Genomic DNA, 20,052 nt, shown 5'->3' with positions numbered 1-20,052 from the left:
CAGATACATATCAAAGCATACTATTTTTCACTTTAGTTCATTTGGCTTTTTATTTGGGGGGGCTTTGGTTTTATATGAGTATTCTCTTACAAAAATGAACAATATGGAAATATATTTTGCATGATAATATACAAATGACTCAGATCAAATTGATTACCACCTTTGGGAAGGGGAGGAAAGGAAGAGAGGGAGACAATTTGGATCATTTAACTTCAGAAAATTTATGTGGAAATTTGCTATTACACATAATTGGGAAAATAAAATATCTTTACCAAAAAAAGAAAGCATTCACACTAGCTCAATTATTGTAGGAGAAGTAGTTCTGAATATATAGATTCTCTGCCAAGATCTACTCTGACCAAAGTAGAGACTTGGAGAGCAAATTATAAGAAGAAATGTTCAGTTTGGCAAATATAAAGATGTTTAGACCTTACCATTTAGAAGGAGACCTATAAATTGGGCATTACAGCAGCACATTGCTGAACATGTCAGGAATTCTGAGACTAGAACAAAAATTTCAATGGAATCAACATGTAGCATTTCTAGTTCATAAATTCAATTGGGCATTACAGCAGCACATTGCTGAACATGTCAGGAATTCTGAGACTAGAACAAAAATTTCAATGGAATCAACATGTAGCATTTCTAGTTCATAAATTCAATTCTACTAGGAATTCTACTACACAGACTCTATAATATATGTGATTATATTTGGAAAGAAGGGAATTATTTATGCTGGCTTAAGTTTAAAATTTTAAAAGAAACAGTTGTTTTTAAAATGCATTATTATTACATTATTATTATCGCATGTCCTGCTAATTTATAGGAACTAGAAACGTTAGATTAGCACTTTCATGTAAGTACACATATGATATCATATGCTTAATTGCTTTTCTTGTTCTCCTGTTAGGCATGTTCACCTCACTAGTGGATAAAAAGATCATAACAAAGTGAGGAGCATAAATATTATTGGCCTTTATAACTCTAGATTAAAATGGAGAATATTAGTGCTCAGAATCATGTTTCATTTGCATGGTGGATGAGATGAAGGAACAGTTGAAGATAACACTGATTAGAAATCTGTGACACTGGAAGAATAGAAGTACCCTCAATGACTATGAAAAAATCAAACCAAACATGGAGCATCTAGGGGAATGTCAGCAGGACACAAGGACACAACTTCACAACAAATAAAATGAAGTATGTTAGGGCAGGTAGATGGCTCAGTGGATTGAGAGCCAGGCCTAGAGATAGGAGGTTCTCGTTTCAAATCTGGCCTCAGACACTTTCTTGTTGTGTGACCCTAGGCAAATCACTTAACCCCAATTGCCTAGTTATTAACACTCTTCTTCCCTGGAACCAATACTTAGTATTGATTCTAAGACAGAAGGTAAGAGTTTTTTTTTAAATGAACTGTGTATTGAATGTTCTTTAAAAGCTATTTTCTAAATAATTGGCAAGTTATTATATGACTGGTAGATACAGAATTGGAAAAATGTGATAGTTTTTATCCAATCTTCAGCAAGTTACTTAACTACTTTGGCCTCATTTTCCTTGTATAAAAAAGAGATAACTTCACAGAGAAACTGTGAAGACCGATATCTTTAAAATGATCAAATGAATGGTTTGGTGGAAGTCAACAGCATTATTACTTGTTGCATAATGCGAGAGAATTATGAAGATTCAAATCAGTGAATGCTTATAAAGAACTTTTTTAGTTTGAAAGATATAAAGCTAAATAAACTATCATTAGACTTATTGTCTATTCTTTACATCACTACCACTTCTGCTTTTGTCAAAAACACAGCTCTTGCAGTTTTTACATACAATTTTATAATTACGTACATACGTACAATAGTAGACTGTAGATCCAGTCTCATTTTGTACATATTTATAATGAAGAAGCATGGCCAATGGACAGAGAGCAGGCCTCCACACTAGGGAAGCCTGGGGTCCAAGTCCTACCTCTGATGTATTGTTCTGGGCCTTGACAAGTCACTTAATCTCTCATTATCCTACCCAATTCTCTAAGATTAAAAATTGCAGAGAAAGTACATTGACATAACATGTTTCTTTATCTAGGATTTCTCTGTACCAATGAAATCACAAAACCAGTCTTCATTCTCTCTCCCTTTACAATATTTGTGCATTTTTACTTAAAAGAGTTTTTAAATGCTTGACAAAAATATTTGACAGTAGTAGAATCTACATTTTATAGAGAGATAGGCTCAACTAAGGAAAAGAATTTGTTAATCACTAATGGAAAAAACAGTGTCAAGAAAAGAATTCAGTGCTCATCTCTAAGGTTTCTTTTCCTTGATGCAAATAATTTTCTGAACAATTATCCTGCAGGGATAACATTTATTCACTTGATCAAAGCCTAGGCTGACTCTGGCCTTTAGGAAAAAAAAAAACCATCCTAATATCTAAGCAACTATTTGGTGAGTTAGAGAAATGAAAAGAGGAGTACTTTGTTCATGCCAGTAAGGGAAGGGCAAAATGTGACTGTTTTACATTATTGTTGACTTCTTCCCTGTCTGGAATTAAAAAGATAGAATTTTAAAGAAACTTTCTAAGAAAAAGACAAAAAAACAAAACCAACTTTATATCCAAGCCAAGAAAAAACTTTCCAACTCTGTTTAGACACTCAACAATTCTGAGTTTCAATGAAATAAAGCCTTACCTTTTGTTTGAGCTGTGTTACCATGGAATCCAACAGAACTGCTTTGGCTTGTAGCTTCTTCAAAGCCATGCCAATAGAAACTTTATCAGCCAGCAAAGAACCTGATGGAAAGAAGATTAACTGATAAAATAAGAGGACAGAGTACTAGAAGTCTTACTAAGAATCTTAGATTTAGGGAACACCCACGTAGATAGAATCCCACTGCATGTTTTAGTTTCATGTATAAAATATAGAACAATGAACATGAAAGAGACTGAGAGCCAAAACAACCCGGTTCTCTCCCTTATGAAGAATGAATATCAGGGGTTGCTAGGTGGCTCAGTAGATTGAGAGCCAGGCCTAGAGATGGGAGGTCCTGGGTTCAAATCTGACCTCACACACTTCTTAGTTGTGTGACATTGGGCAAGTCATTTGACCCCCATTGCCTAGCCCTCACCACTCTTCTGCTTTAGAACCAATTAAAAAAAAAAGAATGACTATCTAAATCACCCATGTTTGCTAGCTATCCATTCTTTTCTTGCAAGTATTTTAGAGGCTGTTATTTTATGATTTCCCTTAGTAGCTTATTCCATTGTTTAATCTCCCTGAAAGCTAAATTCTTTATAACTACTTAGCACTATAATGTTAAAGATATGCTACATACCAAAATATAATTTTTGTTCAAAGATAGTAGAATATTTTTAAAAACTGATATAGCACATTCTAGGGCATAATAGTCAAAATAGAGATTTAACTAGAAGATTTTATTAATATTTCCATTCAAAGTGTGGATATGGTACTAAACATTACTCTCTTTCTTTTCAAATTATTATCTTCCATCTTAGAGTTAATATTATGTATTGGTTCTAAGGCAAGTAAAGGCTAGGAAAAAAGGGGTTAAGTAACTTGCCAGGGTCACACAACTACGAAGTATCTGAAGCCAGATTTTAACCCAGGACCTCCAGTCTCTAGGCCTGAATCACACTGAGCCACCTCACTGCCCCCTAGTAGCTCTCTGTCTAAGAAGGATAATGATAATCTAAGAGATGTCAAGAGGTTTTAGAGAGAATCTAAAATCTGATAGTTCTTCTATTGCTCTAAATTTCTAGATTTCATATATTCATGGGATTGAATGTAACCTGTACATAGACACACAAACATAAAAGTAAATGTTACCTACATATAGCAACTTAAAAAAACTTCATTAAGAAAGCTTGTTTTTAAAATTAATGAAGTCTTACCTACTTATTCCACTGACCCCTACAAGAAGAATACCTTTTTTCTATTTATATTTTCTCTTTGCTTATCATGCTTAGACAAGACCCTCCTAGGCTACGTTTCCTTCCTCTATCATTCAAAGACCACCTTTAAGTTCACTTTATCTAAGATAGAAGTTAGACTGTCTCTGACCCAAGCATTTTTCCTATCTAAATATGTACAAAATATTTAATTATTTAAACTGCTGTTTGTTTATTAATTTACTCATTTAACAAGTATTTAAGTACCTACTTTGTTTAAATTTTCATGGATGGGCCATGAAGTACACTGTTGGAGAAAATACATTTATCAATGAGATTGTAGATCTAGTTTAATATGGAGAAGGTACTTTGCTAGGAGCTGTATTTATAATTATGATGATAAATATCCCTTGAATCAATCAATCAATCAATCAATATTTATTAAATGCTTACTATGTATCAGGAATTATGTTAGGTGCTAAAAATTTTAAAGCTTAATAAAACAGTCCTGCTCTCAAGGAGCTTATATTATACAGGTGGTACAAAATATGCATAAACATACATGAGTATATGTATGTATGCATATGTGTATATTTTATATGTCATAAAAGATGGCTAATTATTATCCCTGCCATATATGTTACATCAATTATTTTCCTGAAACCTAAAAGGAAGCTATCCTCAAGATTTAATTGGTTTTTAGTCACCTAGGTGGTTCAATAGATTGAGATGGAAGGTCCTGGGTTCAATTCTAGTCTCGGACATTTTCTAGCTGTATAACCCTGGTTAAGTCACTTAACCCCCATTGCCTAACCCTTACCACTCTTCTGCCTAGGAATCAGTACACAGTATTGATTCTAAGATAGAAGGTAAGAGTTAAAAAAAAAAAGAAAATATAATTGGCTCAAAGAGTCACATAGCTTCCTCAGGACATATGGATATGGCTACCTGTGTTCCTTCCCCCCACCCCAACCAATAAGGGTTTTATTTTCATAAGCTTATTCCCTTAAAAATAAACAGTGAAGGAGATAAATGCAGAGCACCCTTACAGAGCATCCTTCCCTTCCAGCATCCACTCTAACTCTGGTCAGTCACAAAGACCAAACCACAAGCTTTGAGACCCACTTGGGGATTTCCTATACTACAAAAGTCAGTATAACTCGCCTATTATTTTGCCAAAGTATTGTTGTTCAGTGTTTTTGTCAGTTATGTCTGACTCTTTGTGATAACCTTAGGCGTTTTCTTTTCTTTTCTTTTTTCCCCCCACTTGAATAAGTTTATTTAGTCAATTTAGAACATTATTCCTTGGTTAAAATAATAATATTATTTCCCTCCCTCCCCTACACCCACTCTTCCCGCAGCCAACACGCAATTTCATTGGCTATTACATGTGTCCTTGATCAGAACCCATTTCCATGTTGTTGTTTACACTAGGATGTTCATTTAGAGTCTACATCCCCAACAATATGCCTTCAACCCATGTATTCAAGCAGTTGTTTTTCTTTGGTGTTTTAACTCCCACAGTGCTTCCTCTGAATGTGGATACTGGTTTTTCTCATAGGTTCCTCCGAGTTGTTCAGGGTCATTGCATTGTCACTAATGGAGAAGTCCATTACATTTGATTGTACCACAGTGTATCAGTTTCTGTGTACAATGTTTTCCTGGTTCTGCTCCTCTCACTCTGCATCAATTCCTGGAGGTTGTTCCAGTCCCCATGGAATTCCTCCATTTTATTATTCCTTTGAGCACAGTAGTATTCCATCACCAACATATACCACAATTTATTCAGCCATTCCCCAATTAAAGGGCATCTCCTCATTTTCCAATTTTTTGCCACCACAAAGAGCGCAGCTATGAATATTCTTGTACAAATCTTTTTCCTTATTATCTCTTTGGGGGTATAAACCCAGCAGTGCTATGGCTGGATCAAAGGGCAGACAGTCTTTCATTGCCCTTTGGGCATACTTCCAAAATGCCCTCCAGAATGGCTGGACCAATTCACAACTCCATCAGCAATGCATTAATGTCCCAACTTTGCCACATCCCCTCCAGCATTCATTACTTTCCTTTGCTGTCATGTTACCCAATCTTCTAGGTGTGAGGTGGCACCTCAGAGTTGTTTTGATTTGTATTTCTCTGATTATAAGAGATTTAGAGTACTTTTTCATGTGCTTATTAATAGTTTTGATTTCTTTGGCTGAAAACTGCCTGTTCATGTCCCTTGCCCATTTATCAATTGGAGAATATCTTGATTTTTTGTACAATTGGTTTAGCTCTTTATAAATTTGAGTAAGTAGACCTTTGTCAGAGGTTTTTGTAATGAAGATTGTTTCCCAATTTGTTGCTTCCCTTCTAATTTTGGATGCATTAGTTTTGTTTGTACAAAACCTTTTTAATTTGATGTAATCAAAATTATTGATTTTACATTTTTGGATTTCTTTTCTAGCTCTTGCTTGGTTTTAAAAGTCTTTCCTTTCCCAAAGATCTGACATGTATACTATTCTGTGTTCCCCTAATTTGCTTATAGTTTCCTTCTTTATATTCATATCATTCACCCATTCTGAGTTTATCTTGGTGTAGAGTGTGAGATGTTGATCCAAACCTAATCTCTCCCATATAAGCTTCCAATTTTCGCAGCAGTTTTTTATCAAAAAGTGGGTTTTGGTCCCAAAAACTAGGATCTTTGGGTTTATCATAGACTGTCCTGCTGAAGTAATTTACCAAGTCTATTCCACTGATCCTCCTTTCTGTTTCTTAGCCGGTACCAAATTGTTTTGATAACCACTGCTTTATAGTATAGTTTGAGATCTGGTACTGCAAGTCCTCCTTCCTTTGCATCTTTTTTCATGATTTCCCTGGATATCCTTGATCTTTTGTTCTTCCAAATGAACTTTGTTATGTTTTTTTCTAATTCCATAAAGAAGTTTTTTGGTAGTTCAATAGGTATTGCACTAAATAAATAAATAAAATTGTCATTTTTATTATGTTAGTACCTGTTTTCCTAAAGATTAACTGGGCTCAGAGGTAAAGGAGACTACTTCTGCCTACATGAGTGCCAAAATGTTGTTTATTGCTTCTATGCTATGGCTAAGTAAAATTAATTTTTTGAACTATTGAATGATGAGTGTATCACTTTGTTCTAATACCTGACCTAAACTATCAGGAGACCAGTCTGGGGCACACTCTATAGGGTTTGGATATAGGAGAAATGTGTGTAAAGAGCAGTAAGAAAGCAAGTTTGGCTGACTATACAGTATGAAAAGGGAAGTAATGTATGATAAGGCTGAAAAAAAGTATTTTGGGCCCAGTTTCTGAAGACTTTTTAAAAGAGTTTACTTTTTAACTCATACACAATGAGAAACCACTGAAATTTATTAAGTAGGAAAGTAACGTGGTCAGAACTATAAGAAAATCATTTTGGCAACTGTATGGAGGAGGATTTGAAGAAGATACAAATCTGAGGCAAAGATACTAACAAGGAAGTTATTGGAAAGTCTAAATGAGGGGCATTTTTGGGGGGAGGGGTGAGTAATGAGTTCTGTTTCAGACATGCTGAATATGAAAAATTTATGAGATATTCAGTTTAAAATGAAAACAAGAACCTTTATTCTATGGAACCCCATGAAGTCCAATAATGTTGAGTAGCCTTTGAAAGTTAAATAAATGAAATGTTAAATAAATGTGATTGAAAGCAATGACCTAAGTATTTATATTTACTGAAAACCTATTATAAGCTCCCTCTATAAAACTCTTCTTTGGTAGTTTATGAATATACAGAGGAGATTTTAGATTCATAGGATCACTGATGCAGAGCTAGTCATCTCTCTTGAATACCTAGCCCCTTTATTATATTGTTCATTAGTTAAGCCATTTTCTGCCTTCATTCCTACATATGTGCTGAACAAAGGTGAAGATCACACAACAGTTCTCACTGGGTCCAATACAAATAAATGTATGTTATACAACTTCAATTGAGCTCTCACTGCTTCTAGGTAATCTCTTATCAACCCACAATCCCCCTCTTCACAGCAGCTCTTCCAAATCTTTTCATCTTTCCTTAAACCTCCAATGGCTCTCCTCCACTCTCTCAGTTGAGAATCTTATCTCATGTTTTACAGGAAAAAATTGAATTCATTTACTAGGAGCTCTCTCTTCTTCCCTCTTCCTTATCTCATCACTTAGATGCCTTCTATCACTATCTTCTCCTTCACTTCTGTCTTTCATGATGAAGTGGCCTTACTCTTTTTTTTCCAACTCTCTACTTGTTCAAGAGTTCCCATTCCATCCCATCTCTTCCAAGAGACTGCTCCTTCTGTAATCCCTATTCTTTCATGTATTTTTAATTCCTCTCTGTCTATAGGCTCATTTCCTAATGAGTACAAACATGCCTATATCTACCCCATCCTGAAAAAAACTCTCACTTGATTGAAGCTTTTATCTTTTCTCTCTTGGACTATGAAACTATTTCCCCCTCTCCTTTGGTTCATTCTATCACTTCAGAATTCACTGAGGCATTATTTTAACCTTGTTTGGAGGGGAATTTGAGAGATCTCAAAGGAGTCCCCACCTTACTCTGCTACCTAGACTCCACCCCTTTCTCACTATCATATTATAATTTGTAGCAGTCCACCCCTATCTAGGGACAAGGGAAACAGTTAGTATGTACAGAGTGGCTTAGAAGAGAGCATGCTCAGTCTTGTGCATGGCTAGGAAAGCCTCTGACCCTTGACCCCAGCTTCCCCCAGGTGAGGTGAGAAAAGAGGTTTCTTTGTGTCCACTTGGCTAAGAGAAACCACACCTATACCTTGTCGTTAACCAATGATAATCATCCCTATGTATCGTGTATATTTGCATATCAAAGACATTAAAAGCAGCCACAGCACTCTCCGCCCTCGCTTGGATCTCAGCTCTCACTGATGCCTGTCCTTGCTGGAGCTGGCCAAGCTCCATCTTTAATTCCTTTCCTTCCCTATCTCTCTCACCTGGGACCTGGCCTTTGGCCAGGCACTTTCTTTTCTCTATCATGTCTCCGACCTGTGTGTGGTATTAAATTTGGATCTTTGGACGGGAATTAGCCTTCTGAGAAGTTCACTGATCGGAGTTTTGCTGTGGCTCCATTATAATCAATAAGGCTTGGTTTTCTGACTCATTTCTTCCATCTCATATCTCTAACTTGGCTCCACCACGCCCCTCGCGGTATCCAAAACTTCTGTCCTTCCTCTATCTTTCTACCTTGTAGCTTCTCGCGGGTTTGGGAAGCTATATAATTTTTCTGTCCTTTATAGATAAACTCTTTCAAAAGACCATCTATAATAGGTGCCTCCATTTTATGTCCTCTCAACTCACTTATTCACCTCTTACAAAATGACTTTGTCCTTATCATTCTACTGAAATTGCTCTCTCTAAGGTTAATAATGGCCTCATAGGGGCCAGATCCAATGGCCTTTATTCAGTCTCCTTGACTCCTCTGTAGTCTTTGACATTATTAATAATTCTTTCTTCCTTGAGACTCCATTCTATTTTATGACATCATTCTCTCCTGATTCTCCTCCTAACAATAGGATTGATCTTTCTCTGTCACCTTTGTTGGATCTTCTTCCAGATCATTCTCTCTAAATACAGGTGTACTACAGGGTTCTATTCTGGAATTTCTTCTCTTTTCCTTCAATATTACTTGGTGTTCCCCTTATTTCCCATGGATTTAATCACTGTCTTTTGATAATGACTCTCAAATCCTGCTCCAAATTCACTGCTGACCTCCAATCTAGCACCTTCAACTGCCTTTTGGATATACTGAGATGGATAGACATCTTAAACTTAATAGCCTAAAATAGAAATTATTTTCTTTCCTTTTAAATCCTATCTCCATCTTCCCTATTTCTATAGAAGGCAGCACTATCCTCACAGACCCTTAGGCTCAAATCCTATGAGTTATCTTCATTTCCTCATTCTATCTCATCCCCCCACCCCCGTATCCAATCTGTTGCCAAGGCTATTGATTTCACCTCTGCAACCCCTCATATATACCCCCTTCTCTTCTCTGATACTGCCACCACTCTAATGGAGGCCCTCATCATTCCTAGATTATTGCAATAGCTTGCTGGTGGTTTTGCCTGCCTCAAGTCTCTCCCCAGGCCAACCCATCTTCCATTCAGCCACTAACATGATTTTCCTAAAGCGCAAGTCTGACCATATCACCTGCCGTACTCAATAAATTCCAGTAGCTTCCTCTTGCCTCTAGGAGCAAATATAAAATTTAGTGTCTGAAGCCCTTCATAAACTAGCTCCCTCTTGCCTTTCTGATCTTATACCTTATTTTCCAATACATATTCTTTCTTTCACTGAAATTGGCTTCTTGGCTGCTTCACAAACAAGACATTCTTTTGGCTTTAGGCATTTTCTCTTTCTATCCCCCCATGCCTGGAATGTTCTTCTTCCACTCCAACTACTGATCTCCCTTCCTTACAGCTAAAATTTCACTTTCTACAGGAAACTTTTCCCAACTTTTTTAAATTCAAGAGTCTCCTCTCTGTTAATGAGATCCTATTTATCCTGTTTATAGTCTGCTTTGTATATATTTATTTGCATATTACCTCTTTCATATTGTAAACTCCATGAGGGCAGGAACTGTTTTTTCTTCTTTTTGTATCCTCGAGGAGTGCTTAGCAGAGTGCCTGGTATATATAGTAGGAGCTTAATTTTTTACTGACTAATTGATTGATCTAGTCCAATTTCACTGTATACATAAGAAAACCAAGCCCTGATGTAAGTAAAAGTGATTTGCAAAAGATCACAGGGGGAGAAAGTATCAGAGGTCCTCTGACTCTAAAGCCAATGCTCTTTCCACTGTACATACCATCTCCCTCAATCCTGAAAGCTATGCTAGTGGAATGAAAGTTCTGGTTGGTCCTACCAAGCTGGGCAGGCTTCAAATACAGGCCTGGAGACAGAATATATCTGTCTGAGCATCAGCCTAGTAAGGATAAGACCAGCACAAGAAGTACTGTAACCAGATGATGAATACTTTTGGCTTATAGGATGCCAATTACAAAAACAAAATAATAATGTCCTTTATTGTTGTAGCTAGTTTTGGAAGTAAGGGTGGCACAGTGCCTAGAAAGAGGGTATAGAGCAGCGAGGTCCATAGTACTGAACATCTATAAACTTAATGTTAACTTAATTAGTACTCAAAGGTCAATCTGGGACCAACAATGAATGAGTAGACAAACAGTCAAAGGATTAAACAATACTCATATTGACATTTTTGCTATAAATGAAATGGGAAGACATATACGATTGGAAAAAGGTGAGCTGGCCATGTAGTGAGGAGAGAAAAGAGATACACTAGTATCTCTAAGTTACTAATCTAACCAAAGGAAAGTCTCTAGCACATCCTCTCTGGAAATTTAGAGACAGACATGGGAAACATACATACAAATGTGTATACACACATGCATGCATACACACAAGCATATGAGCACATGTATACACATTACATGAGGAAAGAAAGTCTGGAGGGATTGGTTCAGTGAGGAGAGTACCTTTACAAAGAAAATTATGGATCTAAAAAAATATGATGTACACAATACAGTGAATTTGGTTTAAGTTCAAACTCTAGTTCTTTGTTTTTCATTTTTTACAAAATGCATAGAAATATAGGTTTCCCTTCCATGAAGTTTCAATATACTGCATAAGAAATTAAATAGGAATTTTTGAGAAGTTTGGCACAAGTCAGAGATGACACACAAAAGCCAGCAAATGACATAGAAAAAGTTTAGAAACACTATAGCCCATGACCAAATACTTAACCCAAATTTTACAATAATGCCTTGTAAATACCCCATCAAAGAAAAAGAAAAAAAATGAAAATTTTTTCTCTGGTATGAAGGGTGGGTACTTTTACCCCCAATGATGTGGAAGGGATACATTTATTTCTACTCTACCTATTCTTCTTTATTTACTGCCACCTTTTTTTCCTCACTACTCAATGCATATCTCCTTGATATAAGGCTTAGCCTTTGTCTATGGATTATTTTCTGGCAGAAAGTTATCATCCTCTGAAGCAACTGTGTAAAAGAATGCAAACCCTAGTCTCATCTACATGACTCTGAAACTAACAAAGGATAAGTCTGTCTTTTTCTTCTTTTTAACTTACTGGAAATTAATGTGTCTGATGTAGCTTCTGGATCACAGGCTACTGCTGCATTTAGGGTCTTCTTTCCAGTGCTGATAAAAGATGGGACTTGATCATTTAGAGCCTCCATTTCCCTTCTCATGTGTGCAATTGCAGTACGTAAGTTTGTATTTTGTTCTTGTAGCTTCTGAATCTCACTGGATGGAAAACCTTTACTTCCATTTATTTTGTGATCTGTTAGGAACACCTGTAGAACAAAATAAACAAGTTATTGCTAGGAGCCCTTCTGTATCCTGACAAATATGAATAGATCCCTTTTTCCTCTTAGTTCCTTTAAAAAAAAAACATTATCTGGATGAACTAAGAAAAAATAAATCATACAACTAGACAGGTTTACAGAATACAGCCTCCTGATAAAAACAAGATCATATATGTAAAGCCTTTCACAAATTCTAAAGTGTTATATAAATATAAGCTAAAAAAAAATTTAGCCACCATCTGGTTTGTCTAAGTTATAAGAAACTTAGTTGCCCCTCCCTACCTTTTTTTTCACTTCAGCATCCAAGATGGTTTCTAAATGCATAATCCAGATCTATGGTATGTAGAACTGCCACTACTTCTGGGTATGGTGGGATGTTCAATTGCACCTAGATCTTATTTCCAAATGTTAGCTTTGAGGTCACCCCCTCTGGCCTCAGACCATGTTGTACCATATTATAACCATTCTTAGATTCTATGCTTTGATGCCTGATCCTCTGGATAAACAGGGTAAGACTTTATCTGAGTCCCAAAGAGTATTTCCTAACTATAGAGTATCATGGATTGGCTTTAAAGTTATATCCTTAGTTTATGGCTCCAGGTTCTTGTATATATGTGGCTTATTCCTCCATCTTCATTCCACTATTTTTTGCTGCCCTCAATTTGCCTAAAGCATATTCCAATAGATATGTTTTACCCTGCTATGTAGCTCTGTTATTTGTCAGTGATATTGCTTAATTCTTCAATTGCCATGTAGTCTAATAGTGGGTGCCATGTTTGCCCAGAGCCTGTCCACATCACATTAGTTCCTTTGAATATCATCAAATTCCTCTTCTTGTCATTGGGCTCCTTTGAACTGCCACCTATATAAATTCATCTTTTAAGGTCAAATTCTACTGACACTTCTATCATAAAGTTCTCCTTCATACCTTTCAGTTGTATATATCTCTCTGTCTTTTGGTCCTCCACAGCATGTGGGTGGAAGACACTCATCATCCAATGGCTAAATTACTACCACACCCTGATAGTTGGTATTTCAGCCACAAGTCTTTCCTTACTCCAGTCTATCCTTTGAACTCAAAATTAATCTTCCTAAATTACAAGTATAATTATGTCTGTCTATCTCTTTCAAGTACAAATACACACAAAACAAGCACACAATTTATGGACTCCAGTGGTTTCCTTTACATTTACCTCATTTTACCTTATGAATTCATTCTGTATCCAATACTTTATAGAAATTATTCATTAGTTTACATATTATATTTATAAACCTACCAAGCCAGCAACAGCACTTATATAAATACAACTACAAAAAATTATACAAAAATAAAGTTGTTCAGAGCTGGGTCACATGAATATAATTTAAATGACTTTACCTAAATTAACTTATAGATTTAATGCTATAATAAACTATCATTGGGTTACTTTAAAGAATTGTATGATAAAGCTAATTTAGAAGAATAAAATTTCTCAAATTTCAAGGAAAATAATGGATAAAAAAGCATGATTAAGGGAGTCTTATAGTAACTTATCTCAAGCTACATTATAAAATGGTAATTATCAAAACTAACTGGCATTGGTTAAAAATTCAGTCTCTGATAAATTCAAGACCACAAATTATTGAGAAGAATTGCCTATTTTACAGTAACTGCTGAAAAAACTAAAAAGTAGTTTGGTAGAAATTAGTTTTATAACAGGATTCTAAGCCTATGCCACAATAAGTTACAAATGGATACACGATGTAAATGTGACCATCTATACAAAGAGAAGCAGAGTTAACAAAGGGAAGGGAACAACATACAAAGTGATCTATATATATGCATATATAAAGACTAAAAGGGGGCAAAATGAGATTAATTTCAATGAACAAACACACTTGGTTTCAGAGAAAACACATATCCTTCCTTTAAATAAAGAGGTTCAGAGAGTGATTGTGGAATGCTGAATATTCTGCAGTTACTTCATCACTCAATTTTGCTAAATTATTTTCTTTGTTATGAGAGAGAGGTTTTAAGATCAGAATGGGCTTAGGTGTTGGGAAAATATAACAGGGAAAAACTGATATTTTTAAAAAACAAATTTAAAATGGGAGGGGGAAGAAAGAAAAGTTTTTTGCAAACAATACTGATTGTACAATTGACTGAAAGTTGTAGAGAATATGAAATGATATTGTGCTTATTATTTGTACATTATAAAAAAAGCACATCCAGCTTCTGGTTTCAGATGGCCTCAGAGTTGACACAAAGCTCTTCCTTGCCTCTCCACTGAACAATATACAGTGCCTCAAATTAAACTTTTGAACATAGAATACTTCCAATCTTATTTTAAATCTTGCCTTCCTAATCTGCTGCATCAACCTTGCTATTTATCCAAAGGAATTCCTTTCAAAGAGAAGTACCCTCTTCTGTTACTTAGAAGAGATTTTTAATATTAAAAAGGGAATTTCCTTTCAATCTTTGAGGGATGTGGTAAGAAGAAATGAGACTTAGATGACTCTGCTGAAGTGGTAATTTACAACTGTATTTTAAAGTACAGATCTTTTCCTTGGTCAAGCTGCCTAGAAATCTTTATCAAACCTTTCTTGGCAATAGCAATAGTAGTCTGTTGGTCATTCTTTTTTCTTAGCTAGAAATATTTATTCATGGGAAAATGTTAAATAAAATTGTTTTTGAAAGATTTGTGCCTAAAACTGAGTACAGTATTAATATTTGTCTTTGACAAGTGCTGTTTTAGCCTCCTAATAAAACCAGTTCAGTACCAAGTCAATTTCTCTTTGAAAAACTTCTTAGGCCAACTAAATAAAACTCTTACAGGAAGTCTGCTTTGGAGCAGAGCTGCCTAGTATATCAGATATATAGTAAGAAGTATCTTCTGTAGTAAATGTGTATGTGACCACAAGAACACAATTGACTGCTCAAAATATCCTTCTGGTCATTTCTGAATTCTTGGTCAAAATTGGTCAATAGATCCACCTAACTGAGAGCAGCTGCTCTCAAGATTAGTGAGTCCTTAGAAATAAGAAACAAGGCTAATGCCTTTATGCCCAGAAAAAGACCATGTTCTCAAGTTCTACAGGGGTGGAATTGAAATCAAGCTCTGAGAATTCTGAAGATAAATCCTTCACTGGGCAGGTAATGTCAGTACTTACATATCTTACCAACTTGGGAAAATTTGAGGAGATCTGGACTGGGGAACAAAGCATAGAGAAATGCCTCTGTCTTTGGAAAAGCTGGCATTTATAGCTTTCCCACTAGAGAAATGAGATATGCAAACTCTTATACAAAATAAATTAGCTAAAGTTTTTTCAAAAGTGTCTTTAATCTAAGTGAGTTCAATGAAAACTAAGTAAATTTTAGCAAAAATTTGCCAGTTTCTTGTGCCATTCTTATAGAAAAGTTGAGAAATGTGAAACTGTGAAATCACATAGTTGGATGGACTTGAATGGCCAGCTCCAAAAATTAGCTAATAATGATCCATCTGGGCTTAATAGGAGACCTCTAAAATTCTCCTTTTCTACAGTCTGACAATCCAACACTTAGCCTGGAACATATTAAATACTTAAGAGATGCTTGTTTGGGTTTTTAGAAATCCTAACCTTCTGTCTTAGTATATATACATACATACATACATATATATATATATGTATATATATAAAAGCTAGGCAATCAAGGTTAAGTGACTTGCCAAGGTCATACAGCTAGGAAGTGTCTGAGGCAACATTTGAATCTAGTTACTCCCCACTTCAGGTCTGGTACTCTATCTGCTGTGCTACCTAGCTTTCCCTTCAAATGTTTCTTGACATAGAAGAGAGGGGAGAATGTGTTATATCTTGTTCCTGAAGATGATAGCATCTTTATTATTATTATTATTGATTCTTTATCATACCATTTTCCTTTTTTTAAGTGAAAACTAATATACAAGCATTTCTGCTTGGTGTGAGATTCTGACAAAGTTTCTTCTTATGAACAGACACTTTACCTATAATTTCTATTTCTACACAGATGTGCATTCTTATCCCTTTAATTACATGTTCTAGAATTCTGTCATAAGTCAAAGTCAAGCTTACTGTTCTATGATTTACAGACACTATTCTTTTTCCTTTTTTTGGAAAACTGATATATCGATAAATTGATATACCCTACAGAATTCCTCTCTAAGTGTTACTTTTGCCAATATTAAAATATGTGGCTCACTTGGACTTGGTAATTTGAACTTATCAAGGGCACCTAGTTACTCTCTTATTACCTCTCAATTTATCTTGGATATCAACTTTCTATTAGCTCCTTTTCTTTTGTTTTTTTTTTCTTCCAATCCATTTCTTTTATCCTTTCCTGTTATTTGTTGAGGAAACAACCAACAAGCAGAGTAAGAGCTAAAAAGTTTCCTGATGAAAAATATGGGATCTGCTTGGGTCCTTACCCTAAGTTATATATATATATATATATATATAAAGTTATAAAGAGACTAGAAAGAACTAGTCCTTGCTGGATTCCTGGTACCCTTTCCCTCATTCTCTTCTAGCCTTCCTTCCTTCCTTCCTTCCTTCCTTCCTTCCTTCCTTCCTTCCTTCCTTCCTTCCTTCCTTCCTTCCTTCCTTCCTTCCTTCCTTCCTTCCTTCCTTCTTTCCTTCCTTTCTTTCTCTTTCTTCTTTCTTTCTTTCTTTCTTTCTTTCTTTCTTTCTTTCTTTCTTTCTTCTTTCTTTCTTTCTTTCTTTCTTTCTTTCTTTCTTTCTTTCTTTCTTTCTTTCTTTCTTTCTTTCTTTCTTTCTCTTTCTCTCTTTCTTTCTCTCTCTCTCTTTCTTTCTTTTTTTCTTTCTTTCTTTCTCTCTCTTTCTTTCTTTCTTTCTTTCTTTCTTTCTTTCTTTCTTTCTTTCTTTCTTTCTTTCTTTCTTTCTTTCTCTCTCTCTCTCTCTCTCTCTCTCTCTCTCTCTCTCTCTCTCTCTCTCTCTCTCTCTCTCTCTCTCTCTCTTCCTTCCTTCCTTCCTTCCTTCCTTCCTTTCTTCATTTTACATTTTTCATGCTTGTCAGAATGGACAAGCATTTATTATTTATTTATTTTTAAACATTATTTTATTTGGTCATTTTCATACATTGTTCATTGGAAACAGATCATTTTCTTTTCCTCCCCCCAAACCCCCCACCCCTTCCCTAGCCGACGCGTGATTCATCTGGGTATCACATGTGTCCTTGCTCTGAACCCATTTTCTTGTTGGTATTTGCATTAGGGCGCTCATTTAGCATCTCTCCTAGATCATGTCCCCTCAACCTCTGTAGTCAAGCAGTTGCTTTTCCTTGGTGTTTTTACTCCTTTAGCCTATTCTTTCTACCTATGGGCTATCTTTCTCATTCTCATTCTCTCTGTCTCTCTCCACCCCTAACCCCTTTCTCTCTCTCTCACTCTCCCGCACCTAATTCTTCAAAATGCCAGGCAGAATCTGTCTTGTGCCTCTTCCAGAAAGAGGAAGATGGGGAAGGTTCAAATGGAAACACTACCATGGGAGACTGCCATAGCTAGATGAATTGCAAGCCTAAGTATTTCTTATGCTTACCCATGTTAGACATGTAGAGACAGCTGAGGATTGGGATATTGAATGGAAGCTCTAAGTAGTAAAGTTTTTTAGAATTCACTTATGAGATTTTTTGGGAGGCTGGGTTTCTTTTTAACCTTCTGTTGGAGTTCTAGCTTTATATCTTGCATTCAGTGCTACCTTGCTGTATGTATGGTGAATGATTCCTTTTTTGTAAATTTTAGCGGTAAAGAAATTTGAAGAACCAGGAAAATAGTAACCATAATGACTATAATTACATAAAAAGAAGGAGCAATAACAAAATATCAAAAATGAATGCTATGAAATTATAATGATCAGAGTTGGCCCTGAGGAAAAGATATGAGAAACAATCTTCCTACTTATGTGCAGAGGTCGAAGACTATGAATCTGTAAGTTTTGTTATACTATATTTTTTCTCTTGTATTTTTAAATAAGTAATAGCTTTCTGGAAGAGGAATAAAAGAATATATTGAGAAATATAAGTGATATAAAATGTCAATAAATTATTTTTTAATTAATTAATTAAAATTTAATTAAAATTAATTTTTTAAAATGATGAATTCTAGAGCAAACTCATGCTTTTCTGGTTCCCCTTCCTCATGCTTTCCTGTATAACCTGATTTATCCCCAAGTAAGGTTTTTGTTAGTAACAATAATGTGCAAATTGTATAATGGTTTATGCCTATGTCATAAACCAGTTCATCACACAAGAATGTAGAGATATAATTATGGGGTTTCTGTAATAAAATGACTTAGTTTCCTGAGGTTTCTCCGTTCCATCTGTGTTCTGGAGATATAAAAACTGAGATTATGATTTTTTTAAATGGAAACATATCCTGAGGAAATGTTAGTTTATCTCTTTAATGCACAAGTATGATAAGGGTCAGGGCTCTGTGAGGTGACAGGAGACTGTTAAATGACCTCAAGTTTTGTGTGATCACTCAATTAGAGGATAGGGGAATGCAGTTTTTCTACCAGTTAATTTTGAGGCTTGTCTCTAGCAAAACCATACCTATCATTATCCTCATTCCCTCTACTGCATAAGGTAACAATCATTCCCTCAAATGGGGTGTAAGTAACCCACAACAACAGTGGCATAGGAGTCAATGTGAAAATTTGATTCTCCTCCAGATCACTTTGTGGTTATGGCCAATGCCCCTCAAAGGGTGAGCTCTTTGCTATGGGTTAGTAAGAGCCCTTAATCATTTCCCTCTTTTTTGTTTTTGGTGGAACAAAGTCCCATATGATGAGCAAGCATGGATAGGTTTCAACAGATCACAGATAGCATTCTTTCCCCTCAAAACCTACCTATCTTCTGATCTTTCCTATTTCTGTCAAGGGAACTACAGTCCTTTAAATTGCACAGATTTACAACCTTAGCGTCACTTATTCCTTACTTCATCTCTTGCCTCACATATCATTTGTCAAATCTGATCATTTATATCTCTACACCTTACCCATATGTTCTCTTTTCTTTACTCATAATGCCTCCACCATAGTTCAGGCCTTCATCACTTCTCACCTGGACTACTGAAACAGACTCTTTAATTAATTTAGTTGAGTCTCCTTACTTCAAAAGTTTCACCCCACTCCAATACCTCCTTCACAAAGCCATCAAATTGTTTTCCTAAATTTCAGATCTAACTATGTCACTGACCTACTCAATACTTTCCAGTGGTTCCTTCTCAACACAGATTAAATATTATTTCATCTTTATCTCATTCTTTTAAAATGTCTATTTTTGTACATTTTATAATGCACATAATTATAAGGTCAGAATTATCTGTATATAATTTATAAATAAGGAAAAGACATACATTGTGAGGGGTGCACAATCAAAAAAGTTTAGAATACACTGCCTTAATGTATTAGAGTTAATTACCCTAGACATGTATCTTGCTCTAGTGATTACACACTTATACCCTGCCACTATAGCACTATGAAAACTCCTCAGAGAAGGTTGGGAAGAACCACCACTTGTTGGGGACATTCTACCACTTCTCATTCAACCATAAATTAATTCCCTATACAGAGATATAAAGATAAAATTATAGGGTTACTGCAAAAAATGATTGAATTTTCTGAGTTTTTTCCATTCTATTCGTGTTCTGGAGATATAAAAGCTTCATTCCAGATTCCTATTTGCTGCTCACTGGAGGAAATAATGAGAAGGCAATGTTATGGGATGTGAGCAGTGAAGCTGGGAAAA

The 20,052-nt window shown here is 35.5% G+C and overlaps 1 protein-coding gene across 13 annotated transcripts in view; it reads right to left on the bottom strand.

The window, feature by feature from the left end:
- Positions 1-20,052, bottom strand: part of CCDC57 (coiled-coil domain containing 57) — a 323,421-nt gene that overhangs the window by 145,680 nt on the left and 157,689 nt on the right. For all 13 annotated transcript variants that reach the window (XM_007482813.3, XM_056817294.1, XM_056817295.1 and 10 more), the window contains 2 exons: positions 12,056-12,281; positions 2,684-2,784 (listed from right to left, as the gene is read on the bottom strand). In XM_007482813.3, coding sequence (XP_007482875.1) covers positions 2,684-2,784; positions 12,056-12,281 — 327 coding nt within the window. The remainder of the gene's footprint in view (positions 1-2,683; positions 2,785-12,055; positions 12,282-20,052) is intronic.

The sequence above is a fragment of the Monodelphis domestica genome, chromosome 2 (assembly GCF_027887165.1).
Source record: "Monodelphis domestica isolate mMonDom1 chromosome 2, mMonDom1.pri, whole genome shotgun sequence".
Classification (NCBI taxonomy): Eukaryota; Metazoa; Chordata; class Mammalia; order Didelphimorphia; family Didelphidae; genus Monodelphis; species Monodelphis domestica.
Note: the sequence above shows the minus strand (reverse complement) of the source record. Positions and strands in the feature narration are given on the sequence as shown.